This window comes from Pleurodeles waltl, chromosome 5 (assembly GCF_031143425.1).
Source record: "Pleurodeles waltl isolate 20211129_DDA chromosome 5, aPleWal1.hap1.20221129, whole genome shotgun sequence".
Classification (NCBI taxonomy): domain Eukaryota; kingdom Metazoa; phylum Chordata; class Amphibia; order Caudata; family Salamandridae; genus Pleurodeles; species Pleurodeles waltl.
In genome coordinates this window covers 1308007827-1308033997 of record NC_090444.1, presented here as the reverse complement: position 1 = coordinate 1308033997, position 26171 = coordinate 1308007827, and the positions used below count along the sequence as shown (strand labels likewise).

Genomic DNA, 26171 nt, shown 5'->3' with positions numbered 1-26171 from the left:
CCGGTCAAAAGTAGGGCAATCACACCAAGGGTGGAAAAAAAGTATAAGCCGCCTCCTACAGACCCGGCTTTCATCACAACACAGCTGCCACCAGACTCTGTTGTTGTAGGAGCAGCTAGGAAAAGGGCCAACTCTCACACATCTGGAGATGCACCACCCCCAGATAAAGAAAGCCGCAAGTTTGATGCAGCTGGTAAAAGAGTCGCAGCACAAGCTGCAAACCAGTGGCGCATCGCGAACTCCCAGGCACTACTTGCGCGCTATGACAGAGCCCACTGGGACGAGATGCAACATCTCATTGAACATCTGCCCAAAGACTTCCAAAATAGGGCAAAACAAGTGGTTGAGGAGGGACAGGCCATCTCCAACAACCAGATCCGCTCCTCCATGGACGCTGCAGATACAGCTGCACGGACAATTAATACATCTGTAACTATCAGAAGGCATGCATGGCTCCGAACGTCTGGATTTAAACCAGAGATTCAACAAGCAGTTCTCAATATGCCTTTTAATGAAAAAGAACTGTTCGGTCCAGAAGTGGACACAGCGATTGAGAAACTCAAAAAAGATACGGACACTGCTAAAGCCATGGGCGCACTCTACTCCCCGCAGAGCAGAGGGAATTACAGCTCATTCCGTAAAACGCCCTTTCGAGGGGGGTTTCGGGGTCAAAGCACACAAGCCAGCACCTCACAAGCCACACCGTCCAGTTACCAAGGACAGTATAGAGGAGGTTTTCGGGGACAATATAGAGGAGGGCAATTCCCTAGAAATAGAGGAAGATTCCAAAGCCCCAAAACCCCTACTACTAAACAGTGACTCACATGTCACTCACCCCCTCCACACAACACCAGTGGGGGGACGAATAGGTCATTATTACAGAGCATGGGAGAAAATCACTACAGACACTTGGGTTCTAGCAATTATCCAACATGGTTACTGCATAGAATTTCTACAGTTCCCTCCAAACATGCCACCAAAAGCACAAAATTTAACAACACACCATTCCAATCTCCTAGAGATAGAAGTGCAGGCACTATTGCAAAAGAATGCAATCGAATTAGTGCCAAACACACAAATAAACACAGGAGTTTACTCACTGTACTTTCTGATACCAAAGAAGGACAAAACACTGAGACCAATCCTAGACCTCAGAGTAGTCAACACTTTCATCAAATCAGACCACTTCCACATGGTCACACTACAAGAAGTATTGCCATTGCTAAAGCTGCACGACTACATGGCAACTTTAGACCTCAAGGATGCTTATTTCCATATACCAATTCACCCATCGCACAGGAAATACCTAAGGTTTGTATTCAAAGGAATACATTACCAATTCAAGGTACTGCCTTTCGGATTAACAACCGCACCAAGAGTCTTTACCAAATGTCTAGCGGTAGTCGCTGCACACATCAGAAGGCAGCAAATACATGTGTTCCCATATCTAGACGACTGGCTAATCAAGGCCCATTCGTTAATAGAGTGCTCAAATCACACAAATCATATCATACAAACCCTCTTCAAACTAGGGTTCACCGTCAATTTCACAAAATCCAAAATTCGGCCACGCAAGGTACAACAATACCTGGGAGCCATAATAGACACATCAAAAGGAGTAGCCACTCCAAGTCCACAAAGAATTCAAAATTTCAACACCATCATACAACGCATGTATCCAACACAAAACATACAAGCAAAGATGGTATTACAACTCCTAGGCATGATGTCATCATGCATAGCCATTGTCCCAAACGCAAGACTGCACATGAGGCCCTTACAACAATGCCTAGCATCACAGTGGTCTCAAGCACAGGGTCACCTTCTAGATCTGGTGTTAATAGACCGCCAAACTTACCTCTCGCTTCTGTGGTGGAACAACATAAATTTAAACAAGGGGCGGCCTTTCCAAGACCCAGTGCCACAATACGTAATAACAACAGATGCTTCCATGACAGGGTGGGGAGCACACCTCGATCAACACAGCATACAAGGACAATGGAACGTACATCAAACAAAACTGCATATCAATCACCTAGAACTTCTTGCAGTTTTTCAAGCACTAAAAGCTTTCCAACCAATAATAGTTCACAAATACATTCTCGTCAAAACAGACAACATGACAACAATGTATTATCTAAACAAGCAGGGAGGGACGCACTCCACGCAGTTAAGCATGTTAGCACAAAAAATTTGGCATTGGGCAATTCACAACCAAATTCGCCTAATTGCACAGTTTATACCAGGGATACAAAATCAACTCGCAGACAATCTCTCTCGAGATCACCAACAGGTCCACGAATGGGAAATTCACCCCCAAATACTGAACACTTATTTCAAACTCTGGGGAACACCTCAGATAGACTTGTTTGCGACAAGGGAGAACGCAAAATGCCAAAACTTCGCATCCAGATACCCACACAAACAATCCCAAGGCAATGCCCTATGGATGAACTGGTCAGGGATATTTGCTTACGCTTTTCCTCCTCTCCCTCTCCTTCCTTACCTGGTAAACAAACTCAGTCAAAGCAAACTCAAACTCATATTGATAGCACCAACTTGGGCAAGGCAACCCTGGTACACAACGCTGCTAGACCTATCAGTGGTACCCTGCATCAAATTGCCCAACAGGCCAGATCTGTTGACACAGCACAACCAAAAGATCAGACACCCAGATCCAGCATCGCTGAATCTAGCAATCTGGCTCCTGAAATCCTAGAATTCGGGCACTTACAACTTACCCAAGAATGTATGGAAGTCATAAAACAAGCAAGAAGGCCATCCACCAGGCACTGCTATGCAAGTAAATGGAAGAGGTTTGTTTGCTACTGCCATATTAATCAAATACAACCATTACACACAACTCCAGAACATGTAGTGGGTTACTTGCTTCACTTACAAAAATCTAACCTAGCTTTCTCTTCCATTAAGATTCACCTTGCAGCAATATCTGCATACCTGCAGACTACCTATTCAACTTCCCTATATAAAATACCAGTCATTAAAGCATTCATGGAGGGCCTTAGGAGAATTATACCACCAAGAACACTACCTGTTCCTTCATGGAACCTAAATGTTGTCCTAACTAGACTTATGGGTCCACCTTTTGAACCCATGCACTCCTGCGACATACAGTTCCTAACCTGGAAGGTGGCATTTCTCATCGCCATTACTTCCCTGAGAAGAGTAAGCGAAATTCAGGCGTTTACTATACAGGAACCTTTTATACAACTACACAAAAATAAAGTCGTCCTAAGGACCAATCCTAAATTTTTGCCAAAGGTTATTTCACCGTTCCATCTAAATCAAACAGTGGAACTTCCGGTGTTCTTTCCACAGCCAGATACCGTAGCTGAAAGGGCACTACATACATTAGATGTCAAAAGAGCATTAATGTATTACATTGACAGAACAAAGAACATCAGAAAGACTAAACAACTCTTTATTGCATTTCAAAAACCTCATGCAGGAAACCCAATTTCAAAACAAGGTATAGCCAGATGGATAGTTAAATGCATCCAAATCTGCTACCTTAAAGCTAAACGACAGCTGCCCATTACACCAAGGGCACACTCAACCAGAAAGAAAGGTGCTACCATGGCCTTTCTAGGAAACATCCCAATGCAAGAAATATGTAAGGCAGCCACATGGTCTACGCCTCACACATTCACCAAGCACTACTGTGTAGACGTGCTATCCGCACAACAAGCCACAGTAGGTCAAGCTGTATTAAGGACATTATTTCAGACTACTTCCACTCCTACAGGCTGATCCACCGCTTTTGGGGAAATAACTGCTTACTAGTCTATTGCAGAACATGCGTATCTACAGCGACAGATGCCATCGAACTGAAAATGTCACTTACCCAGTGTACATCTGTTCGTGGCATCAGTCGCAGTAGATTCGCATGTGCCCACCCGCCTCCCCGGGAGCCTGTAGCAGTTTGGAAGTTACCTTCAATTATTTATATATGTATCATCTCAACCTTAAATAAGTGCATACTTAGTCACTCCATTGCATGGGCACTATTACTACAATTCAACTCCTACCTCACCCTCTGCGGGGAAAAACAATCGAGGATGGAGTCGACGCCCATGCGCAATGGAGACAAAAGGAGGAGTCACTCGGTCCCGTGACTCGAAAGACTTCTTCGAAGAAAAACAACTTGTAACACTCCGGCCCAACACCAGATGGCGAGCTATTGCAGAACATGCGAATCTACTGCGACTGATGCCACGAACAGATGTACACTGGGTAAGTGACATTTTCATTCTTATTTCCCACCACAACACATCTAATAATTTTTTTGTCTGTTCGCAGCATGCCGTTGCTTTGAAACCATGCTCACAAAGTGTTGTGGTTTTAAAGAGGGATGTAAGCAAACCAGACTTCTGAAACCAGACAACCTAACTTCCTTACACCCGTCTGGTGTAAGGAACATCTGGTAAGTCATCAGTTTGTGAGAATACAATTTTTAGGGTAAGTGTATGTTTTATATTCGAAAAATAAGTGATGCTGGCTGTTTTCTTCTTTTTCTCATCAATTTAAGGTCATCCCATAATTCTCTTTGATATATCCTTCCTGATGGCATACCGCTAAGGCTCTCGGTTTAATGGTATTTTTATTTATCTTTCCTGGTCCATGTTTATTTTTTACTTGATCTGTATTAGAATTTTATGTTTTGTCTGTTTGTGGATGTGGTGGTGGGGAGAGGGGCCAAAGACATTGCAGCTAGGTATGTTTCTAATTTTAGTTGTAGAGAAAACGCTTTTAAAGTGGCAGCTGCTGTATTGTAATGCTTCTTCACCTACAGACCCCCCTGTGACTTGCAGAAGTCTGCCCTCTGGCCAACATTGGGTCTCTGTGGAAGATCTACCATCTGCAAGCAGAGCAAGGGGTCAGATACAACCATTGTAATGTCCTGTTAAACATTTTAGTATTGTCTGGTTGTGATTGTTTAACCCTTGTATTGCACCTTCCCCTACCTTCATGTCGATCCTTCTCTGTGTTTGTGCGTGTGGCAAAAGCCATGTGCTGCTTTAGAATGTTGAGAGAAGCTTTAGGCGGCTTAACCATTAAGCTGCCATTTTGACAGGAGTGCGAAATGAATAAAGAAGCCGTTATGCCTCCTCGTTATTACACAAATAATTTTGGCGATGATTGCGGGATACGATCACCGCTGTCTTCACTACGCATCCATATCCGACTGGAGGGTGGCAGTTTTGAGCCTCCGACAGGCTTCTGATTGCTAATTCTCCCAGGTTGATGAGTTGAGGTGCTTGTTGACTGCTGGCACCTCCCATCACATGCCCACACAGGCCTCTGGATCTCCTGCCGGCAGCTGACAACCTCTTCCCTCCGCCTTGACCGGCCCCTGGGAGAACTTCAAAAGCTGTACAGTGAGTGAATTAACCCATTGAATTTGCTGAATTTTGAAGAAATCTACACCTTAAGTGAACACTGGAGGGAGCCAGATCCTCAATAGTGATATTAAGGAATGGTACATAAAGAATACTGCATGCTTAAACATTATTGAACAGTTATTACATTTAATTTATAAGTGTAATCCCAGCAGAGTAATACTATCATGGCTGGCATAATGAATGCAGTAGCAATGGTCAGCACCTTTTTGGAAGTGCTAGGATCACCTGCAGAAAGTTGGTCGCAATGGATCAGATGTTTTGATAAACATTTGGAGGCTGTTGATGGAACCAAATATGATCCAGCCAGGAAACTAACCAGAATGTATAATTGTCTGGGGGTAGAGGGAAGAAGGTTATTTGATCACATAACCTCTGTTGAAAAAGAGGAGGTGGATCAATAATGGGATGTATTCATTGAAGCCAAAACTAAAATAACTAATTATTTTCATAGAACAATGTGTCATTATGGAAAGGTACAACTTCTACTACCGCTACCAAGCTCCTGGGGAATCAATTGAGGCTTGTATTGTGACTCTAAGAATGTTGGCCACAACATGCTTGTTCAGAGACATGGATGAAATGATCCACGATCCGGTGGTAATGTACACCACTTGCGTCAAAGCACAAGACAAACCATTGTGTCATCATAACCCTAGCCTGGAGAAGGTGATATCAAATAGAAAGAGTATTGAAAGGTCTGCCAAGGGAGTGAAGTTACTGCGCAAACCTGACACCGATCATGTGGATGTCAATCTAGTTCGCAAAGATGGAGAAGCACCTACAAATCAATTCAATTCAGAAAGACCAACGAAAAGTGCAATTCAAATTTGTGCACTAACAAATTGGCAGGCTACCTTTGTGGGTCCAGTACTCATTTGGTATCTAGCAAAGGATGTCCTGCTATAGGCAAAATTTGCAAAGGATGTGGAAAGACAGGACATTTCCTAAAGGTTTGAAAAAAACCTCTACCATCAAGAAGATCTTCAATGTCAAAGAATCAAAATCGGAGGAAGTCTCAGATGGCAATGATATGATGGAACATTTAGTGTTACTTGTGGCCATCATCAACCAGGGAGGGTTACAGAATCAACCTAAATGCAGTGTTCACATGAATGGGGAAAGTATGTAGATGCTAGTTGAAACTAGATCCAGAATAACTATTCTGTAGCAGGACACCTTTGAAAACATACAGTGCAAAACACCATTACATGCAGAGACAATCATCCCAGAAGCCTATGCAGGCCACAGAATAAAACTGGAAGGAGTATTTAACACAGATTTGATGTTCAGTGAGAAAAGTACAGCATCAAAGGTATTCATAGTAGACTACAATGTCAACATCTTTGGTTGGTTAGAATGTCAGAAGCTGAGAATATTGATTAAATCCATGCCAACCTCCTTATGTATTCAGCATCCAAGAAGGCAACTTAGAAGCAATTCTCAAAGAATGCACGGAGGTATTCAATGAAAAACGTGGATGCTGTGACCGGTCGACACTGCCTCGGTCAAACCCGCCATGCCCCTGGGGCACCAGTGGTGACGTGATTCCTGATCCAGATATCCTCCGGTCGGCAACCAATCGGGAACAACTTCCCGGTGACAGCAGGCAGAGGAAAGCCCTCCATGCCGTCACCGCGGGAGAGGAGAGGAGGAAAGACCTCTGCGGTGTTTCTGGAGAGGAGAGCAGGAAAGACCTCTGCGTTGTTTCGGGAGAGGAGAGCAGAGAAGAACTCGGAGTTTCGACTCTGGAGAGCGGGGAATCAGTCAGCAGCGTCCAGGCAGAGGAGAGCGTGGGAGACACCGGCAGCGCCCCAGCACCGGGACCAGCAGCGGTGTCTCAAGACGCGTCGGAGTGCCAGGAGGCAGAACACCCGAACTCCGGCCATGCTCTGGGGAGAGCCTGACCTCGGCAGGTACGTGGGGCAGGCCCTAATAGCTGTGGTGAGTTGGAGGAGGGAGGGGGAAGGTGAATTGAACCGAGGGACGGTTACTGTTTGTGTTGTGTTTTTTTTTTTTTTTTTTTTTTCCTTTCTTCCCCGTTTTTCGCATTTTGGGCAGCATTTCAGTTGACAAACCCCCAGGAGGGAGATAGTTCCAGACAGTCAAAAATTAGCATAGGAAAAAAAAGACACCCTAGAAACTAAACGGAAAGAAGATACCTAAGGCCATCTCATAGTAAAAGTCTTATCCTACAGGGAGGAAAAGGAAGAAGGAAACGAAAAGGAAGGCTTAGACTAGAAGAGAGAGAACAGGCCCAGAGAGAGATAGAAAGAGGGAGAAAAACCAAAGAGCACAGAAAGAGAAATAGAAGAAGATAGAAAAGAGGAAACAGGATAGAAAGAAAAAGAACAAGAAAGCAAAAACTCACCAGTCCACTTACGGTTGTCTGTCTCCATTTTCTCCCCACATGTGCCTCCTGAGAGCCCACCTGGAAAGAAGATGAGAGATGAACACTATATGAATAACGGCAGAACAACGGAACACATAATCAAAAAATCACCTGTACCCTTAATAAAGGCAGCATGTGCACTATCTACCTCAGACTTAGTGTCATCATTGCGCTACCTCTGTCAGAGTGGTGTCAGAAGTGGGATATTCTTCTTAGGAAGCCCCCACAAACAGGGGACAGCAATGGAAGACAAACCCTCCCTTGCTGACGTGATAGCGCCAGTTGGTGGAAGGACAAAGGCATCTCCAATTAGTCTGGGAGGAGCAGCTGAAAGACGCGAAGGAAGAAAGAGAAGCACTGCAGACCGCTCTGAAGAGCCAGGCCACAATCATTGCAAACAATCAACTGGTACATGAAACTGCGTTGGGAAAATTGACAGAAACCATAGCCCATACCGGGGTACATCCTAACGTCCCAAGCAGTGTCCTTCAAAAATATCAGGACAATGAGGATCCTGATTCTTTTTTCACTAATTTCGAAAGGGTGGCAAGCTCCGCCAATTGGCAGACGGAAAAATTGGGCCAATATATAGCCCCTCTACCAATGGGTAATCTACAGGCGTCATATTAGGCCATTGACCTGGGAGGCATAACCCCATACAGCGAAATTAAGAAAGCAATCCTTGAAAGGATTGGACTCGACCAGGAAAACCATTGCGTCCGGTTCCGCCAAACCAAATGGATGCCACAAGAAAATCCTCGTACCTGTATTATCGAGTATATCATGCAGGGGGGAAGTGGCTACACCCCTCCGAGACTACTAAAGATGAGATGTTTGATGCTGTTATTTTAGAACAATACCTTGATGTCCTCCCATCCACCACTCGCAACTGGGTCAGACAGCACCCTGATCTCGCTAATCGTACGGCAATTGATTTGGCTTGTACCTTCCATCCACAGATGCTTAAAGAATTTCAAACATGAAATAATTCTGAAGAAAAACACACAGCCTGTCAAACAACGTGTAAGGAACATACCCTTGTCCGGTCACACGGAGGTCAAAACCATTTTAAAGGACTGGTGCGAAAATGGAATAATAGAACCAACCAATGCATCAAAGAGGCTATCACCTGTTGTCATTGCTAAAAAAAAGAATGGCTCAATCCATCTATTCATTGACTTTTGCCAACTCAACCGCCATGTGGTAGCTGATTGTCAACCATTGCCTCTAATAAATGAAATGGGGATGACATTGGACTAAGCGAAAATCTTCACACTGTTTGCCTTCGGTGCAGCTTACTATCAGTTAGAATTGGAGAAAGGATCAAAACGTTAGATTGCGTTCATCACTCCTGGAGGAGCGTACTAATTTTGCAGAGTTATTTTCGAGCTGTGCTCAGCGTCTGCTTTCTTCCAATGTATAATGAACCAACTTTGCTCAGATACGGAAGGAGTAAGGTAATTTCAAGCTGACATACTAATTTACAGCAAAACAGATGAAGGACACCGGTATATTTTACGGAAGGTTCTACAAAGAATACAAGACAGCGGTCTAACATCACAAAAAGATAAATGTACATTTTTCAAAAGAACAATAGAGTACCTTGGAAATCTCATTGACGGACATGGTGTTTGACCAAAGCCATCCTTGATATCTGCAATTTTAAAGTCACCAACTCCAAATAACAAGGAAGAACTTGCATCATTTTTGGGCATGTGTGAATTTCACTCTAATCATACAAAAGTTTGATGTAAAAGTAGAACCACTTCAAAAATTGATAAAGAAGGGCGCAGACTTTATATGGACTGGAAAGTGTGTGCAGAGAATAAAGGACATAAACAAAACTTGAGCTGGCATCATTCCTGCAGTCCTTCTGTAAGAAATCACAAAGCATAGTACCGCTGATGCTGGGCAGATCAGGTTGGGGGCTCTGCTCAGCCTGAAAACAGTTAATGGGTAAAATAGTTGAGAGGCCCAGAGTCAAACTAGTCAGTGATTGACCAAGAGCTATTAGTTTTAAAGTTTTCTTTGAGACAAAGAGTTCATAATACGCACAGATTACAAGCTCTTAGTCAGCATTTTGGAAGGGAAGAGTTCTAGTAAACCTATCCCAAGAATAGCAAAGCTGGCATGTAAGTTACAAGAGTACCAATTTAGGATGGAGCATATTTCTGGCAGAGTGAATGTTTCTGCTGATTACCTCCTGTGAGCCCCTTGTGATAGTGAATCAGATTGTGGTGAAGATAAGGATGATGATGATTTGCTGGGTGCATGTTTGTTTGATTGTGAAGAGTCCAATGGCGCTATTACCAAATAGGAGTGGATGATGGCTGCTAGAAATGACAGTGTGTTTGCAGAAATAAAAAGTACACAGTTGAAGGATGGCCATGAAAAAAGAAACTAAAAGAAATGTTGCACCCATATTGGAAAATAAAAGATGACAGTACTGTTGGTGATGAGGTCCTTCTCCGCAGCGAAACCCTGATCGCGCCTACATCCTTAAGAGGAAGATTGATGGCCCTAGCACATGAAGACCATGTGGGAATGACAGTAACTAAACAAAAGCTTAGGGAAAGATATTTGGTGGCCAGCCATGAATCATGATGTTGGTATATTTGTCAGCCAATGTTCTGTTTATGCTAAACGGGATAAACTGTGACCACTCACCGATTCCCCATGTCTTCTGTAGAGCTACCTGAATGTCTTCGGATAAAAGTTGGGATCGGCTTTATTGGACCAATGACTGCTTTACCCCTAGACATGCTTTATGCCATTGGTATTGTAGATTACTTCAATAAGCGCATTGAGGCTAAGTTTGTGTCACAACCCACCACATCTGAAGTGATAACAGTTCTGAAGGAATTGTTTTGTAGTAAGGGTTCTCCACATCAGTTAGTCTCTGACAATGGAGTGCATTTTCTATTCTAAGAAATAGTTGCATTATTGAAAGTAAATAACATAGAACACGTACGGTCATCCTTGTCCCACCCCCAAAGCAATGGGCAGGTTGAACAGGCCAATCGCCTAGTCAAGGAAACCATTCAAATGGCGTTAATGCCTTATATTCCCTTAGAGGCGGTTCTTAGAACCAGACTATGGTCATATCGCACCACTCCACATAAACTACAGGTAGAACACTCTTTAAGTTGCTCTGGGGTAGATTAGCCATCACACAATTGCTGCCATACTGGTCTTTAGCATGGAACAAATGGGAAAAGGAGAACAGAAAGGAAAAAGAGACCAAAATCAGAAAGTTAGTAGACAGGCACCAAAAACCATGCGTAGCAACTATAATGCTAGGAATGAAGTCAAGGAAACGAGTGTGAGTGCGGGTAACTTGGTGAGTGAAATATCAAAAGAAAGGAGCAAATATGAGCAAGTATGGTGAACCAAGATATGTAGTTGAGACCAAGGGCACTGCTGTTTTTTTAGATAATGGTCAGTGGTGGAATGGATCAAATGTAGTTGACGTTAGTTCATCAGAACCAGTCAGTGACCACGAAGTTGTTCATAATAGTGTACTTGAATCAAGTGAAAATGCCAACGACAGTGACCACCGTAGAACAAGCTATGCCAATGCCACACATGGTACCTCTTCTAAAATGTCTTCATCTACGATCGTGGCCAATCCCAATGATGCTGTAATGACCAGAAGTACTATTGTGCCACCCTTCAATTTCATACATTACATATTGAACTAATAGTTGAAAAAAGGGAAAAGATGTAATGTCCTGTTAATACTGAAATGTTTATCTGTTGTGATTGTTGAACACTTCTATGGCACCTTCCCCTACCTTGCCGTCCATCTTCGTGTGCGTGTGTGCGTGTGGCGAACGCTACACACTCTGCTTTAGAATGTTGAGAAAAGCTCTAGGTGGCTGGACCATTAAGCTGGCATTCTGACAGGAATGGGAAATGAGTAAAGAAGCATTTTTGCCTTACTTTGCCTCCTTGTCATTACACCGTCTTGTCACTCAATCCTGATGATTCTTTTCCTGTCGTAAATATTTGGCCTGTTTTCTCACATGCAAAGATTGACGAAAACAAAACTTTAATACAGATTTTAAGGATTTACAACAGGGACTGTTAAGGAAAGCAAAAGACAAGTTTCTGAACAGTTTAGTATGAAAGGGTATCTTTCCAGTCTTCACCCACCAAGTATTGTAGGAAATAGTTAAAGAGGCGCTTTGTAAGAGGGCATAACAAGTTAGCCATTTTTGGATGAGGCATGATGGTTGGAAAGACACAGTTTCATTCCAAGTTGTATGCAGATGTACATTTGTTTTCCTCAATTCTCCCTGTGCATCCTAGGTATTAGGCTGGCTGCCTGGAGATACAATTAAGCATAAATATATACAAGAAACTCATTGTTTGCATCTGTATCCACATGTAAATGTAAAACCAGGAGCCTTGTGTATGACTTTCTCTAGCTTTAACTTCTCTTTCTTATTATTTGCCCAGGCAACCTGAGCCAAAGTTTTATCTTTTTAGTTTGATTGTGCATAAGAAGCACTGCCACAAGCATCCCTCGTCTTGAATGAAACAATGATGCCTAGTGTGAACTAGGAGATTGCATTGTTGTGGTCATATCGTGTGACACTTTGTTGACGCCTTCTTTACCCAACAACATTTTTAAATATTGCTTGGATAGAATATTCAGAATGTGCACACTGGTAACTTAGCTACTTTCAATCAGATTGAGATCGATTGCCTATCTTTCCTCTTTAAACATAAGAATGGCAGTTTTTTTTAGGCAATTCATAATGGTTTTGATTTTCGACCCAATGTACTTTTGCACTTTACGTTTTAATGCCGTAGCACCCATCTTTGTGTTGGTTTATGCTTTCTCAATTGAACAGAGAACGCATAAACCACCACCGGCTTTTTATTCCATCAAGATCCAGGTGAATAAATTAATGGGAGCTAACGGCAGAATAAATAGTTTTTAAGATGAAGTAAATGATGGAAAATAGATGACCTTGAGGTGCAGAAGCTTGTAGTGCCAGGTACTCTAGAGGGCAGGAGAATGACTTGGGGTGTTTTCAGATAACAAGGAGATACGAGAAACCAATGGAGTACTTACAACTGCGAGAGGGCACTAATGAGAATAGAGGCCAGGTGGCTGTGTTGGGTATTGTCGCTGGAATTAAAGAGATTGGCGAATGATGTTTCTATAGAGTGTTCTCTGCTGCATTCAGGTTATACTGAATCGCTTACATTATTCATGTTAAGACTTGAATAATTTGATTAAAGGTAGCCATAATCAGAAAATTGTGGCGAAGAGAAATACATTTTTTTGTCTGACCACCACCTGCAGAATATCACATAGGGAAATTACTCTGTTTGGGATTCACATTTACATCTGCATAGAGAGTAAAGTCACATGCAAAAGCAGGATGAAACCAACAGTGAGTCGCTTATAGTAGCGAGATTTCTGGGCTGTCGATCCTGTGTGAAGGGTATTCTGTGTGTGGAGCGCTAAAACCTTTCTAGTTGGCTGCAGAGTCTCCTGTATGAATGGGGGACCAAAGCTGTGCTGATTGTTAGAAAGAAACTCTGTTTGTTTCTGAATAGTCTCCAGCACTAACATCATTCTAATTTGATACAAGTCAGCCAGTCAAGATGTGTGGGATCCTGCAATTCGATAGTGTCTTCCTGCCCAAAGAAAGGTGGGCAGTCCAGATGCAAGCAGTTTTCCATTGTCTGAATCGATCCCTTGATTTTGGTGTGTTTGGAGATCACATTTTCTGTGGGTTTTAGAAAATTGTAGAAAAAGAAGTGTGATTTCTGCTTTCAGCAGATATTTTTGCTCAAATACAGTCTTGACAAAAAATGGGGTCCAAGAAAGGGCTGAGGTAGATGTGGTTGGCAGAGGCATTTTAAACATGTTGAAATAAGTTGCTGTTAGAAAATGACTAGTTGGGGACTTCTAAGGGTATTAATCATCTGCCAGCAAATCATTTGATATGGATGCAAGGTTTGTCCAATAGAAAGGTAAGCTTCATTGTTGAGATTGAAATTGTAACCGGAGGAGGGGCCTATTAAGGGGAATAGTTGGAGTGATGGTAGAACAAGAGAAATAAGCATGAAACTCATAACCTGAATTTTTGTGTGAAGAAAGTAGTTAAGTGACTGGCTGTTAATGTGGCGCGCTTAGATAATATCCTAGTTGGAGAGACTGAATTATTGAGTTCATAATGGTAGTGTAGTTGGTCTGGAATAAGGAGATTGGTGATTGAAAGCTGGCGAGTAAAGCAGACCATCCAGCTTACAGTGATTTGATGAACAATGTAAACCTATGACAACAGTTCAATTGAAAAAAATTTGCTTTTTACAAAAGACCTGGAGAATGATGCTCTCTAACTGCTCTTACTCCTTTGGTTAGTAATACATTTTAACAAGCATTTGCAATACAATGGGTCTCACGTTTGCTCGAGTTAGAGCTATTGGTGGTGTAAATTTCTGAAAGGACTTATCTTGCCACATAAATTGAAAATGAAAAATAAAACAGTTGACATAAGCGAGCCGATTCAAAGCACCATGGCCGTCATGAGCGTCAAGGAGAGAAACAAAAGGAAAAAGAAGTTCGCTCGCAGTCAAACGTATTGGCAAATGTGCAGGTATCCATGTAACCGGGTTGGTGTTCAAGGCGGTAACAAAACCGCCTCAAGGAGGGACAAACGTAAAGCATTTACCAATGATAACAAAAGATTTTTGAAAGGCAAGACCACAAACAAGTGAAAGTAATGGGCTTGCGGTGGACATGGTTAAAAGCCTATAATACTTACAACAGGTCAAAGAGCTTGCACGCTCAACCTAAAAATGTTGTTTCTCTTTTAGACTCGTGCACGTGTTGACAGGTTGCCTGCATGCTTTGCTCAGCTCATTATAGGTTCAGGCTGGCAAGCTGTGCGTTTTTTTCATACTTCTGTGCCTTCCATTGCTTCCAGTACTGAAGAACTAGTTTCTTATCTTTGGCAGTGTTCTTTCCTCAGGATGGGCCACCTCTCACATATTCCTTAATGCCCTGCTTTGCTTCTTTGGAGAACTTATATTATTATTTTCTTTTGTGCAAGACTTGCAATAGTAATTCAGTGTTTGTTCTGTCTGCTGTATCTCAGTTTCCTTGATGGCAGGTAAATAAGAACAGAACTGATGAATATGCACCAATGTGACTTATATAGTTTGCACTAAAAACATAACCAGTGTATGTGGATTTCACATCACCATCATCCTGCAGTGTCATCTGGTGCTGGTGACTTCCTTTGACACCTGAACATTTCTGGGTTCCATCTGGTACCTGGAGAGGCGGAAGAAATCTGTGGGAGTATCAGTCTATTAGAAGCATCCACACTCATCAGTAGACCAGCCATGTACTTGTTTCCTTAGTGCCAGTGCTTAGCGTGAGCCCCGATTAAATGGTCTAATATACCACAACTTCTTTGGTGGATTGTGGTTACAGAAAGAGAAGAGGAAGCCTAGTACCACTTGATTTAAAGTTGTGGAGGAGGAGAGAGGAAAACAGGTATGGAAATAAAGGCAAGTATGGAGTTGTGGTAGGTGGGTGTGGTAGGATGCAAGGTAAGGGCCTGTTTCAGCTGAAGAGATGGTAGGATGTCAAGTTTGGCATTGGATTTGGTGAATAATTGAAAGTAAGGATGCCAGATATGCAAATGTTTTTCCAGGGAGGAGGAGGGGGCTGAAGGAAAAGCAGGACACCAAGTATGGGATAGTGAGTTTTGGGAATGGGATAAGAAAGTGTGCCCTTTATGGGGACTATGATTTTAGATGTGTGAGAAAGATAGGATTACAGGTATGGTATTGCGTTTAAGGGTTGTGAAAGAAGGGCCGTCATTTAAGGAACATGTTTTTTGAAGTTGGGAGAAAGGGGTGGGATGTCAAGATTATAAATCCCGATAGCATGTCAACCAAGTGCACTGTCATAACATCCTCATTAAAATATACACGTGGTTGGTGTGTGCCGTAGTTAGCCTCCCTGTGACAGATGCAGCAGTACATTATCAAGCCACACCCTCCTCCACCCCCCTGCATGCCTTGATTGTGTATTACTGTTAAGTTTTGTTTGTGGCTCACAGTAACGTTACCACATGGGTACTCAAAATTGTTCTCGGGCTGACAAGTACAGTTTGAGGTGTGTCGGGAGCCAAATTAATGGCGGGGTAACCCCATGGAGGCTGGGTGGGTTGAGGAATTATGGGGACTGAAAAAGAAACTCGCATCTTTACAAAGGTTTGAGAAAATCCTGTACTTTAAATCTATTTGCACATATCTTTTTGCACATGTTGCATTGGCCTATCTTTTACTACGTGCATCATATACCTGTGATATCAGCTGCCGCTCAGCTCTTGTGTACTCGCCAAATTCCATTCTTCATCCTAGCTGATCTATCGGACAGCTAGCAACCTAGTGATTAATCTGCTACAATCTAACCCAGCTGTATGCCTAAAAACAGTGTGACCATCCAAGAGTCTAAAATGACAGAAGGCAATATACCTCCTAGCATTCTCCCACCCCCCCACCAAAAAAAAGCATAAAAGATGTATGTGTATGTATGTGTGTATGTGTGTGTATATATATATATATATATATATATATATATGTGTGTGTGTGTATGTATGTATATATATATATAAAAGACGGTGAGAGTTGTGGTGCAGAGGAGAACCGTGCAGTGTTAAGGAGTGGGGTGGGGAACAGCAGCACACAAGGGAGAGCAACACAGGATGAGTAGAAGCACACAGGTGAGAAAGCCACACTAAGTGCACAGGAGTGAGGGAGTTGAGTCTGGTTTGGGGATGAACACAGAGGAAAGACCTTGCAACATGAGGGAAACAACACAAAAAAACATGGAGGGGTACTTGGAGGGGGGACGAGAAGTCCCTGAGGAAGAGAGTTTGTAAGCATGTGCACTTTTGTAAAGTCCTTATGAAAAAAAAAAGATGTTCCCTAAAAGTGAGCAGTGGAAGAGTAAAAGCCAGCTAGCCAGCCAGAGAGATGGTAAAAAGGCTATGCTGCTAGGGAAGGACAAGCACAAGATGGAAAAGTTGGTAGAAGTAAAGCCATTAATTAAGAAACAAGCAAGTGAGAGTGCCTATAAAAGGTATCCAGTGATAAGCAATGGGTTGACTGTTAGCCCCTGTACATTCTTGCTAAGCCCACAATACATAATTTGCTACCAGACTGTGTGGTGTGGTAGATGCGGCCTAATTGTGGCATACAGCGAGGTTGTGAAATTGTTTTCAGAGATAGCCTGGTAAAGAAGCATGACTACATCCATAGTGTGCAAATGGTGGAATTTAGTAGGAAAACCAATAATGCTTAGTGTATAGGTCCATTTCATTTGCGTGGGGCTAAATCCCTATGTTCCAGAGAGCTATGGATAATTGTATCACTTTTCCAGACATTTGAGGGTCATCTCCTCCATTGGAGGTTTAGGAATTCCGTTTTAGGCTAAAGGAGGTTAGATTGGGTTAAGGAAGACGAGCACTGTCTGAAATGGCCTGTGTTATTAAGAGCTGATCGCGGACTGAAGTGTAAATATTTTCTATACTGTTGTGCATGTTCTTGGTGTGGACTTTAGAGGCCATAATATCCTTGAGAAAGATGGCCAAAAATTGCTAAAGCATGTTTGCCCGGTCTTTCCCACTTGCCTCTTCCAGTTATGTGGTGCAACAGAAATATGCGACTAGTTTTTTTTATAAACTGTTGTATTGCTTTTTAAAACTCAACATAACATTGATCAGAAAGCACATACCTTTTATGATTCTCCATTAGAGATGTTTGCATCCAAAGTTAATTCTTTAGACTTCTCTTGTGCTTCTTTCTTGACATTTTGGTGTTACTTCAGGTCAGCAGGTTATTATGGTTGCCTTACACCTCTAGGAAGCTGGAATCTTGTTTGCAACTGCGTGCCTTCTTTTAGATTCAGCCGTTCCTGTTGCAGTCTCTGCTGTTGGTTTCTGGGTTGTTTAGGATATTTCTGACTATACTGTCTCATCTACTGGCAAAGGTCATATTAGACATGGAGATATAATAATTACTGCAGAAATAATTTCCAACCACTTAGGCCTGCCTCTGCTGTAATATAGTATTGGATAGTCTGTTATAGTTTTCTTCCGCTATACCCTGTTCTCCATTATGCCACCTCAGGTAGTTCAGGACTCATTCTTTTCATACAGCTTCACCTCTTGGCCAATATACAAGCATTTACAATGCTCCATGTTTGCTGGAGTTAGAGCTACTAGCGTTGCAAATTCCTAAAAATTGAAAATGCTAAGTAAAACAGTTGACATAAGCAAGCCGCTTCAAATCGCTACGGCCACCATGAGCACAAAGGAGAGACACAAAACGAAAAAGAAATTCGCTTGCAGTCAAATGTATCGGCAAAAGTGCAATTATTCATGTAACAGGGTTGATGGCCAAGGCGGTAACAAAACGTCCCCAAGGAGGGACAATCATAAAGCATTTACCAATGATGATGATAATGGATTTTTCAAAGGCAAGTACATTAACGAGTGATAGTGATGAGTGTGCGGTGGGTGTGGTTAAAAGCCCACAGCTAGATTACAACAGGCCAGAGGGCTTGCCCGTTCGACGTAAAAATGAGTGTTTTTGCTTTGCATTTCATTTTACTTTTGCTTGCTTCTTGGGTTACTTTCCATATACAAGCTTTGATCAATTAAGGGATTGGGATAAAGGTACAAGTTTGAATCCTAACTGTCATTTGTGCCAGTAGCCAGCCAGTTTGGGGTAGCTCCGTACCATGTGTGTTTAGCATGGCTTGTACAACATTTACGACATATGCTAGTTCTCCAGGGGTCTGTTTTGTGCATTCAATTTTATATTTTCTATCATAGAAGTAGCTTTGCTAGCAACCCTCAACATATGCATGCAGGCCTTTTCCTGTTGCTTCCCTAGTATTTTCTCCATAAGATACACCTGCCACTTGAGATATAGTTATTCTTCAGTAAATAAGTGGTTAGTACAGTGTTAACTAAACCGAAAAACGTTGCCACGTTTTGACATTACCTACCAGTTGGTTGATCTCCGAGTACAATGCACCAAGGCCCTGAGGCTCTCAGTAAAACACTTAGGGGGGTCATTATGACCCTGGCGGCCGGCGGTAAGGTGGCGGTAACACCGCCAACAGGCTGGCGGTGTTCCGCCAGCAATTATGACCGTGGCGCAATTGCCACGGCCATACCGCCGGCCCCTCCAATATACCAACAGGATTCCGCCTGGCGGTCATAATCCCCAGGGCAGCGGTGCAAGCATCGCTGCCCTGGGGATTATGAGTCCCCGACTGCCAGCCTGTCTGTGGCGGTAAACACCGCCATTGAAAGGCTGGCGGTAAGGGGACTTGGGGTGCCCCTGGGGGCCCCTGCACTGCCCATGCACTTGGCATGGGCAGTGCAAGGGGCCCCCAGGCATAGCCCCGTCGCGCATTTCACTGCCCGAATTTCGGGCAGTGAAATGCGCGACGGGTGCTACCGCACCCGCTGCACATCAGCATTGCCGCGGGCTCTATTACGAGCCGGTTGCAATGTTGATGTGACATTTCCGCTGGGCCAGCGGACGGTAACACTGTTACCGTCCGCTGGCCCAGCGGAAATGTCATAATAGGGAGACAGGAATACCGCTGGCAATGGCGGTATTCTGTCTCCCGCGGCCTCGGCGGTCTTTTTCCAAGACCGCCGAGGTCATGATGACCCCCTTAATCTCTGTGTCATGCTGAGCATAAGAGTGAAATGCCTTAATAGTTTATGTCCATATTTCGTCAAATAGTGGTGATGCATTCCTTACATTTATTCCCTTTTTTCTCTTTTAGGCTTTCCTTTGCAAGGAGGTACACCTCCACACACACAACAGTGGACCCAGATGAGTTAAAAAAGTTCCAAGCTTGGTCCCTGAGGTGGTGGGACGAAGAGGGAGTCTATTCTGCCCTACATTCTCTGAATGATCTCAGAGTGCCATTTATTAGGTAGGTTCTAGATAGAGTTGTTATAGTTTTACTCTTTCTTTATGTGACTGTAGCGTGGATTTAGCATAGTGTCACGTGGAAGCTGGTTTCTCATTTTCAGCAGTATGTTTAAGACACAGTGATATGCTTCATCCATGATATTCAAGTCATATGTATAGAAGCAGTGTGTCCTAGGGACAAACCTATAATGTATGGCAAGAGCTTTTTTCTACGTCAAACATTTGACACCACCAATCTTACACTGATGTCCTTCAAGCTCAATGGAATGACAGTACCATGTTTTTCATAGTGTTTTATAGTGCCCAAATATTCCAGCAAAACAATTTTGTGTTTTACATGCGACACGTGCATTACATTTTTTATTGCAATACTTCATTGGTTGCCTCTCCTGCTCCCATTTGCTGTTCTACTCCTTTACAATCACAAGGCTGGTGATTGTGATATAGGTTGGTGCACTGAAGAAAGCTAAATATATCTGTTTAGCAGCTTTTCTTCTGTGCTTGTAAGAAACTGAATGTGAAAAGTAGGGGGCACACAGGAGTTTAAAGTTTGTTTCTGTCATCCTTGACACAGTTCGTTGTGGTGTTGGAAGCACTTAAAAAAGGTAAGGGGAGGTAATGTTTTCAGACGGCTTTGGTAAAAGGTTCTATTACAACTTCTTCCTCTGATAAGCAGAGGTTGATATGATACTAGTAAATGTGAATAATCAGATGTGGACTTAGTGCTCCTCATGCTTAAATATGCTTTCAGTTGCATTCAGCTAGATGCACTGCTCTAGAAATGCCAGTTTGTAAGTAGAAATGGTTGGGCCTTTTAGGTGTACTTCAGAAAACCATGATAAACGTCTTAGACCTACCATTTTGTTGCAAGAAACGTTTTGCATTCTCCACCATTTAAAATCTCACTAACACCAATATAGATTTGGCATTACTAAGATGATTAGATTAGTAGTTACTCCTGTTGCATTTTTGTGTCTCATCCACAAAGAGAATCAGTCATGATATTTAACCACCATTGAAAGAATAACAGCTCCATATGTCCTAAGACATATAGTTATTCCATTATATATGGTTGTCTGTGAACTGAGAACTATCACCTCACCTTCTTTCTAAGAAAATCTTGTTTCAGAAAGCAGTTAAGGAACAGAACTTCTGTTCATGATACAAAATAATTTGTGTTTCCCTCAGAATCAATCATATTGTATAGCGAGAACAATGCTTGCAACATGTCAAATGCAGCCCTCCTTGTCCTCTTTGAAGTATTGCTTTGGTGCAGGAGTCATCCTTCTGGCACAACTAAGGATCTGAAATTGGATTCCAAGAATAGGAGCATGAAATTAAGGGATATGGGTAGATAGCATGGCTGGTTTATTCCCTCTTGCCAGGCTGGAATCCGGTGTAGTTTTCAGCATGGCAGTAAATAGTTTTATCAACACTGTGTTTATTTAGTAGCACTTTCACTTCTTGAAAACAGACCAAACTTCAGCTGATGAGGTGAATGTGCTGAGCACTCCAGTCTCTTGTTGAATTCATGAACATTTACTATCTCCACCTCTTTGTGGAATCCCCGGAACACTATTATTTTGAGAAGAAAAATATTTTTTGGATAAAGCCTTTTAGAAGATTCACTAGTCCTATGCTCGTGACACTAGAAATAATTTTCTTTAATGTAGACTGTATTTTAAATTGAAATATTCTCTTAATAAAGTAAAGGACAACACGCAGTAAGGGGTTAACTTCTTGAAAATCGCTATTTAAAAAAAATATATATGATAATGAAAGAATACCATAGTGTAATGGCTAAACCCTAGAGACAAAACTGTGCTGTCTCTTTAAAGCTGCTGACTGACTTGGGCATCCAGTAAGACACGGCTCTAGGCCGTCTACCTTCAGTTAATCTTTTCGCTGTCCTGTACGAGGATCCCTTAAAACTGAACTCTGCCCAATTTTATCCATATGGATATTTTTATCCATATGGATACTTTTTTCCTAATTTCTTTTAGGCCTTTAGTCCAGTTGATTGTTTTTGATTCTGTACACTGTTTTGTTTTTAAATCAGTTTGCTCTTTATGCTGAAACATGTTTTTATTATTTGTCAGATGTCTCTCGTGTTGGAGAAAGAACTCTGAGAGAAATTTCCATGATCTCTGCATCCTTTGCCTCCTTGCTTATCATGACACCAAACAGTGTCCATACTCCCTTAAATTGTCAAGGGGGGAGTTTGAAAGGTCATGAAGGGCTAAAGTTACAAGAGAAGGAACATTCAAGACCTGCTGCAGTTGTCCTTCCATCATCTACAAGGAAGGCTAATGAGCCCAGAGAAGTTTCTCTCTCCTTGTTAGCTATCTCCTAGGTGCCTGAAGGTGTCCATAAGTAAGCAAAAAAAAATGAAAAGTCCAAATTAGTCCTTTGTGTACTGCTGAGCAGTTAACATCATCAGTATATTGCTCACCATTTACAAGCAAGACTTCTGATCCACCCTGGAACTGAGAACCATGAACACATAGAAAAAAAGAGAAATTCAGAATGCTGACTTTAGATTCGATTTTCTCTCTTATCACTCTGGATGTGCTCCGCAGATCTCAGTGATGCATATTTCTGTATCATTGTAGCCCACACATACAGAACATATGAGGTTTGCTGTTAAGAATTAGCATTTTCAATTCATAATAGTACAGTTTGGTCTAACGTGTAGTCCTGATTGTTCTCAAAAGTGCATGGCTTTAGCTGCAGCCTGTCTCAGATTGAAATGAGTCTATATTCTGTATTTAGACAACTTGCTTACGAAAACCAGGTAAAACATAGGGTACTTTAGGGCTGCAAACTGAAGTTGGGAGTCTTAACTATCTGGGCCTTCTTTTGAAAACAAAGCAGCCAAAGCTATTTCATCTCAAAAGATTCAACACTTGGGGTCAATCACAGACTCAAGTATAGCATAAGTGTATCCTTCAGGTGAGAGTTTATCACCCATCCAGGTGAAATACAATCTGATACCACTTCCCTCTCAAAACACTCCAGCAAAGAAGTAAACATCTTTTCTGAGCTCATTTTCCTCATGCATAACAATAGTTCCTTATCCAAGGCTGCACATGCGACCACTGCTAGAATGTCTGCCAGATCAATGGAATCAACCTTCTGGGAGCTAGGAAAGCAGATTGACTGTACCGTCGGATGCATTTAGTCCTTTACCGTGGTGGACAGATCACATCAGTCTCTTGAAAAGTGTTCCCTTTCAGCAACTTTTCTGAGGCATACAGCTGTCACAGATGTCTCCCTTTTAAGTTAAAGAGCTCATAAAGCACACCCACAGGTTCAGTGTACAGGATCTTGGAAAGAGGGGTCCTGTCTTAAAACAGTTTGGAACACAGAACAATTGATTGAAATATACAATTAAATGACAATATATAATCTAAGCAAACGTGCTGGAATTGGGTTGAGAACGTTATCCAGGGAAGTACAGATGATCGGACATTGACTGATACCGAAAAATCTCCGCATACAAGCAATTTACCTGCGCAAAGCTCAAAATCAGCAAACTGAGACTATAAGCAGATACACATCAGAACACCCTCAGAGTGTAGTTAAAGAGGAAGTTCTCACTCAGGTATTCAGCATTTGGGTCTTCCAGGTATAGATCTCTTTGCCAACGCAGACACAGGGAGCCTGGGTCCTAGGGGAATGATTTTTTGATTAATTGATCCAGAACACTGCCCTTAACTCCCCCTTGCCCCCCATAACCCCCCTCCCCCCCACCCCAGTACAGTTAATCTCGAATAGGCTGGTCAAAGTGAAGAAGGACAGAGCCTGGATGATCTTTATAGCCCCTTGATAACTGAGACAGTGCTGATACACAGATCTGCTGCACCTATCTGAGAGGCTGAGCATAACACTATGTTGAATTCTGTTCCCTGCTGATCAGTCAGGGGCAAGACTCACCACAGTTTGACTTCTTTACAGTTGACTTCTTAACCCCTGAACACATCAATGTGTTCATTTAAACCTTTCTCCTGAATACTTTATGATTCTCAAGGAGGCCTGAAAGAGACCTTCCACAAGATCTTCCTGTGTACATAAAAGGATGAGATTCTGCATATGGCACATTGAGCTATCGCGTGTCGGGAAGATAAAGTCCTGCCCAGAAGACATAGTAGTGCCTATTTACTATACTTGACTAACTCAGATCATAGTATTTCCCCTGTAACAGTACTCTTATCAGCAATTACTACCAACTCCAGGGCAGATATCATCCTTTGGGATGCAAGTCATTAAAGATTTTTTTGAAGGGCTTAAAGTAGATTCTCCACTAACTGGGCCATCTCCCCATTGGGAGTTTAGCACAATATTATCAAAATGATTGAGGTCTCCTTTTGAACCCGTGCATGATGCTGCACAACAACGTCTAACATGGAAAGTAGCTTTTTTTTTTTTTTACCTGTTACATCAGCCCGTAGAGTGAGTGAGGTTCCGACATTTTGTATTAAAGAACTATAAATGGTTTCCCACAATGATAAAGTTGTATTTAGGATCCACCTGACTTTCTGGCCTAAGGTGTTTTTGGAGTTTTATGTCAAAGCTGTATCATTGCTAGCATGTTTTCCTAATCCAACCTCTCCAGTAGAGATATTGTTGCACTTTAGATGTTAAGAAGGGATTGAAATACTACTTAGGTTGAAAAAAAGAGGTAAGGTTGTCCTATTCGTGTGTTTGTAAACTCTGGCTATACCAGTGTGGGACAGCAAGCATTTATGGAAACTATTTCTAGCTGGGTAGTATCTTGCCTCTTGTTGTGCTGTCACAAATCAAAACAAACATTGCTTCAGAGAAAACCTGAAGTATATTCAACTAGAGATAAAGCTGCCACGTTAAGACATATACCAGTGGCAAGGATCTGTAGAGCTGCTACCTTGGGGATCAGTTAATATGTTTGCACAACTCTGTTGTCAAAGACTCCTGACTCCAAAATAGGCTCCCAAGTTGGCGAAACCTGTTTGTATAATTTGTTTATCTACTGCCCTGCTTGAGCGTCGTGACAGTATCTTATATTACATTCTCTTAATTCTGCTTACTTTAGGGAGCTTCCTATTCTATTCAATGTTTATGAATATCAGCAAAGATCCTTTAAAGAGGAAAATCCTTCTCCTTATAATACCGGTTCTTTGTCAGAGGAGTCTTTGCTGAATTCATGAGCAAAGAAATTTCCTATTTATTACTTTTAATTTAACAGTTTTGTTCTGCGTGAACTCAAGAGGAACTGAAGGCAAACTGCCATCCAGCAGCCAGAAATAAACAGTGCAGTTTTTGTCTCTGGCTTAGCTATTAGACCAGCTATGTTTGTGCAGAAGTAGGCATTATTCTTTCATGTACAGATTGTTAAAATAGGAGATTTCATAAAGTCATTTCTTGAGGTTTTCCTTTATTAAGCAAAGAATGGAAGTATTTTAAAAATAGTGTAAAGAAACTGTCTTTCTATGGGTATAGGGCTATTGAGTTTTCTAAAAGCCTTTATATGAAAAATTGTGTCAAACCAGGGATCCCGCAGAAGACTACTACTTGTAAGAAACTGTCTATTTTACTGCATATTGCGTGTAACGGAGTGCCTTCAAAGCTCTGCTGCTTCCGTTCAGCTAAGGATTGTTTCTGTCATATATACTGGCTTTACTTCATTCCTCTCTGCTTTTTCTATCATCCTACTCCTGCAGTCAGGAAAACTAGACTTAGCATGCCTAAGGTGTCCGATTTCCCACCTAGGAACAAAGCTTGCTGCTTTCTCATTGGTCAGTTTCAAGACATCTTTGACCCCAATGACCTCACCCATGAGCACCTTGTCCGTGTCTCATTCTTTATCAGAAATCCTATTGACAACATCATTTATGTTTCTGTGATCAACACTGCAGCAGTTACTGCACCATGAGTGATTTCTTTGTTGATTGTGGCTAAAAGAATCTGACCTCTTTATCATATTGGGCACAATCTCTCTACCTCTTTCTCTTGGCACCATGTGGGCAGGAATGCCTTGGACCTCCAGAAGAATAGGCTATGATGTCCGACCATTGGGTCATAGAACTGGCCCACTTAGGCCATGCCTTCGAGTTCCAAAAGCCTGAAACACCACCACTAAAGGAGAAATGCCAACTCTGCAAACAGCTTCAAGATGAAATGCACACGATGTTCTTGAAAAGGCTTTTCAAACTCATGCCCAGATGTCAGTGGAATAAATAGTTCTACTTTAGATTTTTCCGGCTAAGTAAGAAAACTGGCTGGTGCTCCATTCTGGATATTTGCCTGTCCAACATATTCCTTTTCAAAGTATTCCTTCTAGTGGGGACTCCTGAAAAATTAATCCTGGTTCTATAAAGGGG

The 26171-nt window shown here is 42.2% G+C and overlaps 1 protein-coding gene across 1 annotated transcript in view; it reads left to right on the top strand.

Moving 5' to 3' along the window:
* Positions 1–26171, top strand: part of COQ3 (coenzyme Q3, methyltransferase) — a 109778-nt gene that overhangs the window by 28175 nt on the left and 55432 nt on the right. The window contains exons 2-3 of the mRNA XM_069235538.1: positions 4321–4444; positions 19661–19813. Of these exons, the coding sequence (XP_069091639.1) occupies positions 4321–4444; positions 19661–19813 (277 nt within the window). The remainder of the gene's footprint in view (positions 1–4320; positions 4445–19660; positions 19814–26171) is intronic.